We start from the raw sequence: 13,455 nt of genomic DNA on the forward strand, positions 1-13,455 counted from the left end.
ACATAAGTAGTTCAAAATAATGCCATGAAATTCTTAAATTGTAATTTGTACAGAGACTGAATCTAGTTCTGAATGGCCCTTTCTGTCTGAACTACAGTGGCTGAGGAGAAAGAGAAGAAAGAGAGCAGTGAGTAGAAGTGTGACTTTAGTTAAAACCATTTATAAAAACAACCAAACCCACTAATTTCTGGATTTTTTTTTACTTTTGAGAGAACAAGGGCTTTAGAAAACAAATATTTTTGGAAGCTTAATATTGTCACGTAATAGAATTATCAAATGATAAAACAAGAAGATTAGTCTTTAAAAATAGAATATTTGGAGAAAAGTGCATGAACTTTTTAAAGTGACAGCAATACTATACATCAATTGAATGGAAGTTTTGTAGCGAAAATGAGTTTAGAATGTTAAGTTTTGCGTCTGCTTGAGAATAAAGTATAATTTTTAATGGAAGTCTTGCTACTTTGTAGATATCTGACTTTATTTTCATTTGGCTCATTAAGTAGCATGATTAAATGAAAAATTCAAATGAGGACACCCAGAACTGGGTTATTGATAGAACAGAAGTGGACAGTCCTCATGGTCTGCACATGCATTTGTGTCAGTTAGGGGAATAACTGAGGTAAAGGAGATTAATCTGTATTCACTGAGTTGCACAATCCACAGCATGTTTTTTGAGGGCACATCTGTTTTTTAGTAACTTCCTTCCCCGTTAAATCTGTGATGAATAGTACAGTAGACCAAGAGTTTTTAGTGTTTGAGATTATTCTCCTTTGTGAAGTAAGAGAGAAGGGAAGCAGAGGTGGCTTCTGTGCTGAACTAAAAAGAATAGACTCAAAACATTCTTGATGATGTGACTCAGATTCTCAGGTCGTGTCTATCATAACTCATTAAGTCACTGGAGCTATGATTATTTACCCTAGTTGAATGTCTGACCCAGTCTTTACAGGTTTACACGCCCTATGTAATATTTATGGGTAATTCAATTAGATCAGCTGCAGTTACTTTTTAAAATCACTACAACTTCGTGATTTCTCAGAGAATTTCTTCAATCCATCAGGTATCTCGTGGTGTCTTTGAAGAAATGAAATATCTGGAACTCATGATAGTCAATGACCATAAAATGGCAAGTATATAAATTCAGTAGTAATCTTCCTTTTGATTATAATTTGGAGGTTGATGTACAGCACTGTGCTGCATCAGCTACTTTTGGGTCAAATATTTAACAGCAGCTGCCAACATTTGTACTGTAAGACACAGTATAGGCCATAATACTTAATAATGCTTAATGTTACCTAGGATTTTCCACAGCAGTTACAGATTCAAAATAATGTCTGAAACACGTTTGTATCATACCAATAATTTAATATGCCCATAACCAACAAAGTAAAGCAACAAAACATTTATGTCCAGAACAAACACGCTAAACATTCTAAAATTACATCCTGTGCTCAAAGTAATAAAGAAAGAGGTCAGAACTTGCTACTTTGAGTTTAGTTTTACTAATTTAAATTTTAATGAAGAAAAGCATATAGTCAAAACTACCTGATTGTTCTTCCTGGCTATTCCACACTTATAAACAGAATTCATAATGAAGTGCAAAAGAAGTTGTTTGTTCAATTCAGAAAGTGTTTGTCTTGATTTAAAAAAACACAAACAAACACTTCTTTCACTTCTTTTCTTTTTTTTTTTTTTTTCCCCCCTTTTTGTCTTGAGGGATGGCTTGAAATAATCAGACCAAGTGAAATTTGTTATTTAAATCTTACAGCTTTCACTAATTATGCCAAGTAAGGCTATGAAATTGTCCGTGTGTTACCCTTATGAAAAATCAGGAGAGAGGGGCCTGGGGAATAATAAGTTTTGTAAACCTAAACAACTATTTTATAGACCCTTTTTGAAAAGCATCATAAATTTGAGGCCAATAGCTACATTTTAACTAGAGCACATCTGTTATGGAGAAATACTCAGTGCAGGTTTAAAAGTTTTCTAGTAACAAAGAATATACTGCAACCGACAGTGAGTTACTCTAAAAGCAACTTGATTGTGCCTTGTTCTGAGCCCTTGTCTCACTTGGCTTTTTCAGCTGTTCATTGACGAAGAGGCAAATAAGGATCATCAGCTCTTAGTATGACTTAGCTTCTGTGTGAGCAAGACCTTTTTTTAAAAATAAATTCTGCTATTAAAACAGTTTCTGCTGCTTTTATGTGCAAGTAAAATAAACTTGGAAGTTTCTGTAAGAGCTCCTTGTATCTCTCCCTCTACTGCTTGTGTTCCCAATGCGTTATGTTGTTACAGGCTCTTTTGTCAATGCTGCAGGATGGTTTTGAAGAGCCAGAAATAGCAGAGAGCAGAACAGGGTGCAGTATTTTGTACTTGTTCCAGTGCTGAATAGACAGATAATACAACCTTCCCTCATCTGTTTAATAAATTGTAGAAATTGTCCGGGCAAAAATAACCTTATCTGTGTCAGTTCAGCACTGTGGGGGGAATTTGAACAGGTGGAAGGAGTAGGGACAGAAATTTCAATGGTAAGGCCACCTGCTAGGATACTATTCCAATTAGTTGTTTAGGGGCAGAGAACAGTCACTGAAGTCAAGGACATTTTGTTGTCTTGTTTGGGGTCTGTGGTTGGTGTTGCTTATGAAGAGAGAAGATTTCTATGTCTGTTTCTTCTGGCCTCTCCTATTCCAGACACGCTTAAAGGACAACCATCCTGTTCACTACATTTGTTACAGACACTAACTGGTGTCTTGGGCTTTATTTGTTAGAGCTTTAAATCACGAGCATTCAAGATTTTTTGCTTCAGGGCTGTCAGTGACTCAGAAACAGATAATAATTATTTTCAAGGAATAAAATGGGTATAATTAAGGAAATGTTCACAATTACAAGTCAAAACCTGCCAGTCCAGGAGCTCACTAAATGTAAGGTTTTCTGCTTACCAGTAGAGGGCAGATTTCTCCTGCAGCAAGGGTCTGTGTTGGCAGAAGTATCTTAAAACCTCTTTGGCCATTGTGGTGTTAAGTATTTTCACAAATTTTTCCTTTCCTGGGACACTAAACACAGCTAAATGTATTTATTTAGGTGGTTGCACATTTTACTGACTTACTCAGCTTAATTTCTGTTTTAGTAGCTGTGTATAAACACATTATGCTATATATTGCTTTTGGTATTTAAATACTTTCATGAAAACTAAGAACATTTTCCAAAGCATATTATTTTACATTTCCACTTCTGGGCAAGTTTGGGTACTGTGTTTTGGAGTGGGAATTGCTGACGCTTCCGTGGAACTTGGTAATGTTTGCTCATGAGGTGATGAGTTTTGTCACTTTTAACCAGTAGTTGAAATTGGTACGAGTTTTTTAATGAAGACTTCTTATCACTTTGTTCTATGCATTTTCGTGTCTTCAAAATTTCACAGAAAAGGAACTTTTTTTTCCTGCCCGCAAAAATCATATTGTCTAATAACGCAATTTTGGTTTATAATTTTACGGTTTTTGAAAGTCATGGATTCATGTTCAGGTACCATAGCATCACCTTTGGAAAATTTGACTTGGAAAAGAGGGGACTTGTGGGGCAGGATGAGGAAAGACATGAAACGATTGTAATGACATGCGCAGAAATTAGGAAGCAGAATTTGTAATACAGCTCATCTAAGTCTATAGTTTTTCCCTTACTCTTTCTTAAAATATTAATTTTCCTTTCTTGCTGTAAAAATAATTAGTAATAAGTATTGCAGTTCTCACTGTGTTCTACTTTTTCTCCTTTTAGTTCAAAAAGCACCGTTCTTCAAATGCGTACACAAACAATTTTGCAAAGTCTGTGGTAAACCTTGTAGATGCTGTAAGTATCAATGTTTCTTCTGAAAACTGTCTCACTGACTTTGTTAGTTTAGTGCTGTATTTAAAAAGTTACCGTGAGCAGATACTAGGATTAAAAAAATGAGCAGCTATAAAAATGACAGAAGAATAGCCTGGAGTGAATGTGTAAGAAACCACCAAATTATCCTTCGCGTTTTTCTCAAAGGTTGCAGCTGCCAGAGTTTGCCCCTGGCAGAGGACATTGGAAACTTGAAGGAGTTTTCAGTATCTGTCACTGCTTAAGGATGTGATTTAATAGAGTTTAGATTTGTGACACAAATGTAACCACAAGTGGTTGAAGCTGTGAGTATAGTTCAGAAAGGAGATGCATATTTATTGGGAGAAAGAGAATGTGAATAAAGATTCTTCTTTATAAGTCCATATTTATAGCTTAAAAACAAACAAAATCCCATTGTAGTGCCTTATAAATGAGTGGCACTGACACAGATACCACGCTTGTATCTGTGACTAAATTTAGAACAATTTCACATAAAGCATCTAAATGAAAAGTAAGATTTGTGGTAATTTTTTTTTTCTCTTTTTTATATACCTGTAGTGACTCCATAACTTCAGAGCTGTGTTAGTAGTGAAAACAGGATAGATTCTCTAGTAGTGCTGAGTACAGTGGCTGGCAAAATTCTGACTCCAATCCCCTTTCCATGTGACATTATTGATACCGATAGAACTGTGTGATATGATTCAGAGCAAAACATTGTCAACAGTTTGTTTAGTTTGGAGGAAGCAATACAGTAGTTGTTCTTAATATCTTACATATAAAGTATTATGTATACTGTATATATCTTGAAAATGTAGGTGAATATGTTTATAATACATTAAATACTGGAAGCGTTTTGGAATGTTTTTGTGTAATGGTTTGAAAATGCCAGTCTGAAGAAAAGTTACTAGAGCAGATAAAAATACAAATAATTAAAACGTCTGCAATTTATATTGGACATTCTCAAAGAAAGGGTGGTATCTTCTTTTTTTCCCTCATCTGATCATTATTCCTTTATATTTCTTTTACATTTTAACAGAAGTTATTTAATCTGTCTTTCCTTTCTCTGACTGTTCCTTCTGTTTTTCCATTTTTATTTGCTGTACGTGTGTACACAGAAACATTCAACTTCTCTCTAGTGTAGAATTCAGTTCCCTCATAGAGGTCTTGCAAAATCACATCTTAATGGCCTTTTCTTTAAACAAAGCATGAAGAGGAGCAGGGATTTCTACCTTGTTCTTCCCTTGGGTTCATAGGCAGCGGGTTGTATTTCTTACTGAAATATTATTGGGAAAAGTATATTGGCTTTCAGAAGCTTCCAGGTTCTCTGCCCCATTTTCCATTCTTTCCTTCCTATTTGCATCATTGGCAAACACAGTAAAATCTTTATTGATCCACCCATACATAATTTCTGGGGCTTAATTGTATTGATTTTTCCCATGTCCTTAACCATTTTCTGTGTATGTCCTCAGCCAGTCTCGCTCAAATTGCAGCATATTAATATTCTTTTTCCTTCGAAGTTCCTGGATAAAAGTGAGCTTAGCTGGTTGCTCCCTTTTGCTCCTATATTTCTTGCCTTTTTTCCTAAGCTGAATACTATGTCTTGACTTTTTTATAAGGACAATGCTGCCTTGATAGAAAAGACTAACATGCTAGTCAGTGCTAGTTTATTCAGTATAAATATCTGTCATAACTGCAGGAGGATATTTGCAATTCATGTTGTGTATTGTAGGTATAATTTGGAAAAAAATACAATAAAAGTATATATTCAATATGGTGCCTCATGGAAGTGACCAAATAACTTGCCTTTTGTGGGTTTTTTATGCATTAGGCAGCCAATGGATTAATTATCCAGTGCTTTTAGATTATAATTCAGTATGATCAGTAAGTGTTCTTCGGGTCTCATGTAAGACTTTTCATGGGCAAACTGTCTGTTGTGGGTAACAAGTGCATCTTTTGTAGATCTGCAAGTTCTGAATAACCTTAGTTAATAAAATTTGCCATTTTATGACCTGAACCTAAAGAGAGCAGCAGTTTCATTTCAGAACCAAATATCATGCACAAAGTTAAAATGGATATTTTAAAGCTGTTTTGTAATTATTAGGGCCTGATTGTAGTTTCCTTGTCTATTGCTACAGTCACATTAAAATTAATAGAAAATTTAATAGTCTTACTTAATTCTCACATTACTTGAGTAGCATAAAGTGATTATACTCCAAATGAAAATCAAGCATTATGTGAATTACATTTTAGAGATGTTGGAGAACTCAGAAATTATTTATCTTGACTTAAGAACTGGCTCTGGCTATTCTTTGTCTTTATCTTTAAATCACCCAGAATACCTTTACATTTCTTCTTCACTCATTTTTGTAAAGGTTTACTGCAAAACTCAGTAGTGAATTTATACAACATGAGAGTTTTAAATAAAAGGGAATAGCTCAAAAAAAGAGCAATAAGTTGTGGTGGTGTTTTGTTTGTTTGTTTTTCCCCTCTAAAACGTAAAATTTAAGTTGATCAAAATAGTAACTTTTAGGAAATGCAAGGCATTACCAGCTAACTGTTTGCCATGTTTCCCTCCTGCTTTATCCCTCTTGTCCTTCCGCTTGACTCTGACTGGCTGACTGTGCCTGTTTGACCCAGTGTTCTACTCCTGTGCCTGTCCTGTCTCTGCCCTCAGATATACAAGGAACAGCTGAACACCAGGGTCGTTCTGGTTGCTGTGGAAACCTGGACGGACAGAGATCGTATTCATATTCACCCTGACCCTCTGCAGATGCTTCATGATTTCTCCAAATATCGACAGCACCACATCAAACAGCATGCTGACGCTGTGCACCTGCTCTCGTATGTACCGTTATACAATGGTTTAGACTATCACACTTTTATATACTCTTCTGTCTACCTGTCTCCTCTTGCTTACTTTTTTGCTAGGTAGTCACTACATCAATCAACACCTGCCTTCCTTAGGAAGCTTAATCTATTTTTTAACACATTTGTCTATTTTTAATAGGTGTAGTCTATACCATGGTCATGTTGATATATATCTGTAATGAAATTTTAATGTCTTTGCAACCTGGAGACTGTGTCACATATCTGAAGTGTCTTCTGATGAGCCCTTAAGGACACCTGGCTTTGCTAATGGGGTGTGTTAAGCACTGATTTCCCAGAAAACAGCAGGAGAGGGCAGAGCTGACAGCATTATGTGTTGCCACAAGAGCATTCCAGTACTATATTTATTCATACATGTAGCTGCAGTGATGATTTGTTAATGGAAGTCCTCCTCCTTTAGAGCTGTAATGTATTGTTTTCTGAGTCACGATGCATTTTGAGGGGGAATTCCACTTGCATCACTAGGCAGAACATCAACACACAAGTTGTGTGGGTTTTTTTTTTTACTTCATGGCATTGTAAGCAAAGAGGAGGAAGAATGTGTTCCCCTGTGCTGCATAAAGATGTTAAGCCTTCTCCCAGCAGTATGACATATTACAATGATGAAGAGACAAACGTCTTCCATGTGATTCTCCTATCATTCATCTTCTGGAGAGGAGGATAAAAATATCGGATGAAGAATTTTCTCCAGCCTCTGGCATAGCTGTTCTTTAACACAAGCATTGCAACACAATGCTAATTGCATTTTTCATGAGATATGTGAAGTGCTGATGCTGTGTACTCTTAATTACTTTTACACATGTATTGTGCCCCTTGCCGAAGAGTTTGACAGTGGCCAAACAGGCTCCTCTTCATGGTGAAAGGTACCAAACACAAAGTGACATACAGAAAATTCCATTAATTGTAGCGAAAAAACCCTTTTGCTGTGAGGGTGGTCAGGTGCTGGAGCAGGTTGCCCAGAGAGGCTGTGGAGTGTCCATGCTTGAAAATATTCAAAAGCTGATGGAATGTGACCCTAAGCAGTGTGCTCCAGCTGAGCCTGTTTGGAGCAAGGGGATTGAACTAGACCCTTTCCAGAAGTGCCTGCCAACCTCAGCCCTCACTGTGGTTCCATTTATTGTAAAGCACCTGGCTTTAAGCGTTTAGTGTAGTTAATCAGCAATTTGGAAGTTCTGATGGCTGTCAGAATGTTCTGAAAAAATAAATGGATAGCTGTTTGGAGTATCTGGGCTTTGATTTGGCTCTTGTGAAAGGATTTTATTTTCAAATATTAGGGTCATTTGCTATACATGTCCAAGGCTGTAGAGATTTATTATTACGCCTATGAAGTTAAAATAGTTATCATTCATAATCAATTATAGACATTTTATAGAATAAAATCCGAAGGCTAAAGGGCAGTATTAAATTACTTTCCCTTTAGGTGTACTTCTCAGTCTTTTCATTTGGAGTTGAAACTAGAATAGGATTAAGAGCATAATTAAAAAATCCTCAACACTGATACATTTCAGTACAGAATTCCTTCCTCACAGATTATAAATTTGAATATATTGTTGTCTTTTTAAAGGAAACGTTAACATTGTATTTTCTTAGGAATCTGGTACTCTAGCGTTCTCTGCTTGGTTTGTTTTTGGGTTGGACTGATTCCGATTCTACAAGATAATTTTTTTTTTTGTCAAAGGTTGTATCTAATCGACTCTTTAAATGTTGGTGTCCTGTTTGTAAACTTGCAGTTGCTTTTGATGCTAGAGGAGGATTAATGTGCATGCAATGAAACATAGTATCTGTAAAAGTGTGGTCTTTCAATAAGTTCTTGGTGCCGAATGTCAGTGTGTTATGTTTTCTCTATTTATTTGTAAGGAATGTGACGTTTCATTACAAAAGGAGCAGCTTAAGTTACTTTGGAGGGGTTTGCTCTGTGACCAGAGGAGTAGGAGTGAACGAGGTAATATTTTTTCACGACTAAAGTGAAATAAAGTAGAAACCGTACATGATAACCTCAGAGTTTATATGGTTTCAGTGTTCAGGGCTTTAAAGATAATTTACATATTAAAAGTTAGGATTCTCACAGCCAACCTGCCTGTATCATCATTAAGCTACTCCTCACTGTGCTTTTCTTTTAAAAAGCATTTCTCTTGTCTGCATTATTCTCTTAATAAGACCTATTTGAAATATAGCACTGAACATCCTTCGGAGTCCTCTCACTGGCTTGATCTTCTAAGGTGCTGACGATATGTAATTCTTACTGGGTTTTTTTAACATTAAAACCAGAAAAAATTGGTCCCACTATATTGTTTTTTAAAAATTATTATTATTTTCCTCAGTGCAGTGTTAAATCAATAATGCAAATCTCCTGTTTTAACATAGGTTAATCATACTATGCAAAACTAAATTACATATATATCAAACAGAATCCTTTCTGTAGGTTAACCAGGAATTCACTCAGGTTAAGAGAGGAATTTTTTCTGTTACGTACATCATTGTATTTATTTGCCATTATATGCACATAGAATTGTGAATTACTGAAGTAGCAGGTATGTGGCAAGCCAGAATGAGCTGGTGTAGTGTTCATTACAATAACTTACATTTTCTTTCTTTTTTCATGAAATGAATGAGCTGGTGTAGTGTTCATTACAATAACTTACATTTTCTTTCTTTTTTCATGAAATGCAGTACGGCCTCCCTTTGGCCATGGCCCAGGAACTGGCACAAAGTCTTGCTCAGAACTTGGGAATTCAGTGGGAGCCAGCAGCCAGGAAACCGAGTACGTACCTGGACGTGGACTCTGCTTTTGTCCTCCTTAGCTACATAGATCAACTCTGCCTTTGGAATATTTGAAACAAATACCAAACTTGCTGTAACTAGTACAACAAGGATTGCTGCTTTTGGAAATATATGCACCAAAATTTGAGGTTAACCAAAATAAGAGCCACCAGTTTAGCACTCGTTTTGCAATTATCTCAGCGATGTCCTATATCATAACCAACATTCAAAGGTATAATGATAGAAACACCATTAATTTAACTCAGAATTGCTTATCTATCACAACGAAATCTGTAATTCTTATAGAACTATCATTGACTTCTTAAAATACAAAAATACCTGATTTATAATTGAAGAAACAGTAAGAAGCTGTAATCTAGTCCAGGGTGACATTTTCTCAAATTGTTATCTTGCTGTTTCCCAGCCAGAAGGTCAGAATGATGTGGCCTTAATATATGTAGAGAGTAGGCACAAAAGCTGCTGCAAAAGTGCTTTTTGGGGCTAAATAAAATTGCTGTTTTTTTCCTACTCGCATCTTGGAGGCAATTTGGCTACTTTCTCTCTTTATTTTTCTTTAAAAATGTGAAAGATAATGCTGACTTTATTTGGAATCACTTCAGAAATTTGTGAATTAGGAAAAAATGTGGAAAAGTTCAAGGAATCTTGTTTTGTAAAGCATTGCTTTTGAATTGTGTAAACTTGGAAATTGGTAAAATATTTTCTAATTAATTACGGGTAAATCATACTTCATACAGTTCGGAAATCAGGATCTTTTAAAACTGTAAGATAGGGGGTTTAAAAATGATAGTTTAGTTTTCTTATTTGGATACCCTTTATAGAGAAAGATTAATGAAAGACCTGAATGGAGCAGAAATAACCATATAAATTATCTATGAATATTTTCTGTGAAGAAACAGAATGGATTTGCTGTAGTAACTTGAATACAGAACTTTTGTTCTTGAAAATATTACTATTTTGGTAGATAATTTTTACGGGTAGTTTATAACTCCTGGTTTACCATAAGATGTTGATATTTTGTTTTTATTTTATGAATTTGGTCGCTTTTGACTTACACGCTATAGCTGTAAGTAAACTGTAAATCCATTTTCACTCAACTACTTTTCCTAATGAATGTTCGATTGGCTGATCCACACATTACTGGTAATAATTCTATGCCAAAGGGAAAAAATGTGGCCTGTCCAGTAACAATTCTCCTTCAGGGTGTTCTGTACACATTTTAGGGAGGAGGAAATGTGAACATTTTAAATCATCAATATCATGTGAACTGCACATATGGTAATTTGAAAGTACCACGTTTATATTAAATATATTAGTATCTCTTCAAGTGGTCTGGTTTCCTCTTTAGGTCTAGAATCTGTACAGCCAAGCAACCATCTAATCTTTGTATCATTACTCAAGGTCCATTTTTATCATGAGTACTTTATATTTATTGTAAGCATATTTATAACTGCTTTCCTTTTCTGTTGTATTTTGGTCTTGTCTGAGAAGAGTGTGACTGCACTGAATCCTGGGGTGGTTGCATCATGGAGGAAACAGGGTATGTCATAACTATCAGTTATTGAGGGCTCTGCAATGAGTTCATAGTTTACATTATGACATAGTTATCTATGCATTGGGTTTTGTCCATGTGTTTTAGTACTAAGAGATGAAAATCTAGAAGCAATTGGAACAACCCAAACGTACAGATGAACAATTTCAATTTTTAGCAATTCATTCCCTTTGCCGTTCACATTTTAGATAATTATTCATAAATCTTGTATTTTGAAGTGCAATGCAGTGTATTCACTAATGCTTTGCTAGACTTAAAATGATTGAAAAGTAAAGAATGCATATTGTTCATTAAACAAATCAAATTATACGTTTACATGCAGTTGAAAAAGTGTTGTAATACAGTTTTGAGATATGATATTTCTATTTTCCTCCTAAATTTTAATCATTTTCCCCTAGTTCCTTCAAAATTCTAATTTTGAGTGAACACATCTCTCTGGTTCTGTGCCAATGAACAAAAGTAGAAACCTGAAGCTTTCAGAAGGTGCTCAGAATCCTTAATTAAATGGTCAGTGAAGTCTGAGGGGGAAGCACAGCTGTATGGGAGGAAACCAGGTTTCTTTGCCCTCTACCCTCACCCACTGCCAAAAATTCTTTTCTCTATACTGTAAGGAATTGATTAGAAAAGGACAGCTTCTGAAACACAGGGGGTTGAGTCTTATAAATCACGTACTGTCAGAATTCTTGCTCACTGTAGAAGCTTGATTGCAAAGATCACAGAGAAAATGAGTTATAAATAAGACAGAAGGAGCTTAGTTTCTTCATGTTGTATTTGGAAATTGGTTCTTCAGTAGAATTACTGTGTAGCTTTCCTGTAGACTTGTAATTGTCAGCCACCATATAAACGCAACAGAAAATTATTTAGTAAGTTTGCTTCTGGAATCCAAAGGCATTTATCAGAACAGATACTGGCTTCCTTCCCACGGTGAACTCATGCAAGTGTCAGTCTTGGATGGAAATATCAACAGAAGAGGTTGTGGAACAAACCCCCGTCTTTAATAATGTGAATAGTTCTCATTCCCAGATCTCAAAACATGGCTGATAACATCAGACAAGTTTCTGTGTGAGAAATGGCTTATAAAGTATGTTTTCATCAGGCTGGGAAAAAGACGGAGATGAGGAAATAGCAGAGAAGTCTGTAACATCATGAACGACGTAACAAATGATTACTGATTCTTCCAGTGTAAAAACTAGGGAGGTCTGACATCAGACTAGCAAATAGCTGACAGAAAAAATGGGATGAAATTGTTCTTCTACCAGTCTGTAATTAAGCTGTGAAACTTCTTGCTATAGTATCTTATAGGTGCTAAAAGATTCTGGGCAAATTCATGGGAGAAAATACAACGAAGATTATTAAATAAGACAAAATAACTCTTCCTGAGAACATAATTGAGCTGAAAATTGTTGGAAGCTGGAAAAACATTCTGCAAATAGTAGTACAGTGCTCTGTTCTCTACTATCTACTATTGAGAGGAGGCGTAGCAGCTATTATGATAATGTGGTTGCACATTATTAACAAGATTAGAAGACTACAGTTTCATATACTGTATATCCATATAATCGAAATATAAAAATGCAAAATGTTTAAAAGCTTTTTCTTTCGTTCTGATTTTACTGTTTGAGAATAAGACAGCTGACATACTGTTGCACACAGTGGTTGTAAGAAACTGGGATTTACAGTATTAAAAAAATATTGTGACCCTTCTGCCCCCTTCCAGTAACTGTTGGTGTTTCAGGGCATTTGCTGAGCTAATTCTTTCCCATTTTAGGGTATACCATTCCAGGAAATTCTCCAAATGCAGCATTGCAGAATATAAAGAATTTTTACTTCGTGGGGGAGGTGCCTGTCTTTTCAACAGGCCAACAAAGGTAACAAATATGTTGGTAGTCAGAACCTCTGCTAAACATTGTAATGTAACAATTTCACTAACATCCATCTGTTCTGAAATTTATTCAAATGTTTTTGTATTTTCTTGAGGTTGCTTGTTATTAGCTGACTATTCATTCCCGTAACATTTAAAAAGAATCTTAAGAGGAATGCAACTTTTCTGTCAATTCTTCTTGCTCAAATAATGACAAATATTGCAGTTGATTTTTCACAGCTAGATACATCCCCATTCAGCATAAATGCACTACTTATTAAGCTGGAAGCACTGCAAAATAAATCCAGAAGTGAGGTTGTAGTGCATGCTCCACATACACTCAATTTTTTGGACTTTTTGCCTGAGGTTGCTAAAAAGAATGCCAATTACCACACTAGGAATTAGAAATCAATACCTTACTTTGTACAGATAGTTGTGGTTGTTCTCAAAGTTAACTTAATTCCATCTCATTTCAGATGTACACCTAGTGAACTCTGTCATTTATAACTGTTCACTTGTACCACCC

The 13,455-nt window shown here is 35.5% G+C and overlaps 1 protein-coding gene across 2 annotated transcripts in view; it reads left to right on the forward strand.

Annotated features, from left to right (window-relative positions):
* Positions 1-13,455, forward strand: part of ADAM23 (ADAM metallopeptidase domain 23) — a 72,032-nt gene that overhangs the window by 28,532 nt on the left and 30,045 nt on the right. For both annotated transcript variants that reach the window (XM_065637132.1, XM_065637133.1), the window contains exons 8-15: positions 54-127; positions 1,058-1,123; positions 3,766-3,837; positions 6,527-6,693; positions 8,596-8,680; positions 9,409-9,499; positions 11,008-11,056; positions 12,837-12,936. In XM_065637132.1, coding sequence (XP_065493204.1) covers positions 54-127; positions 1,058-1,123; positions 3,766-3,837; positions 6,527-6,693; positions 8,596-8,680; positions 9,409-9,499; positions 11,008-11,056; positions 12,837-12,936 — 704 coding nt within the window. The remainder of the gene's footprint in view (positions 1-53; positions 128-1,057; positions 1,124-3,765; positions 3,838-6,526; positions 6,694-8,595; positions 8,681-9,408; positions 9,500-11,007; positions 11,057-12,836; positions 12,937-13,455) is intronic.

This window comes from Caloenas nicobarica, chromosome 6 (assembly GCF_036013445.1).
Source record: "Caloenas nicobarica isolate bCalNic1 chromosome 6, bCalNic1.hap1, whole genome shotgun sequence".
Classification (NCBI taxonomy): domain Eukaryota; kingdom Metazoa; phylum Chordata; class Aves; order Columbiformes; family Columbidae; genus Caloenas; species Caloenas nicobarica.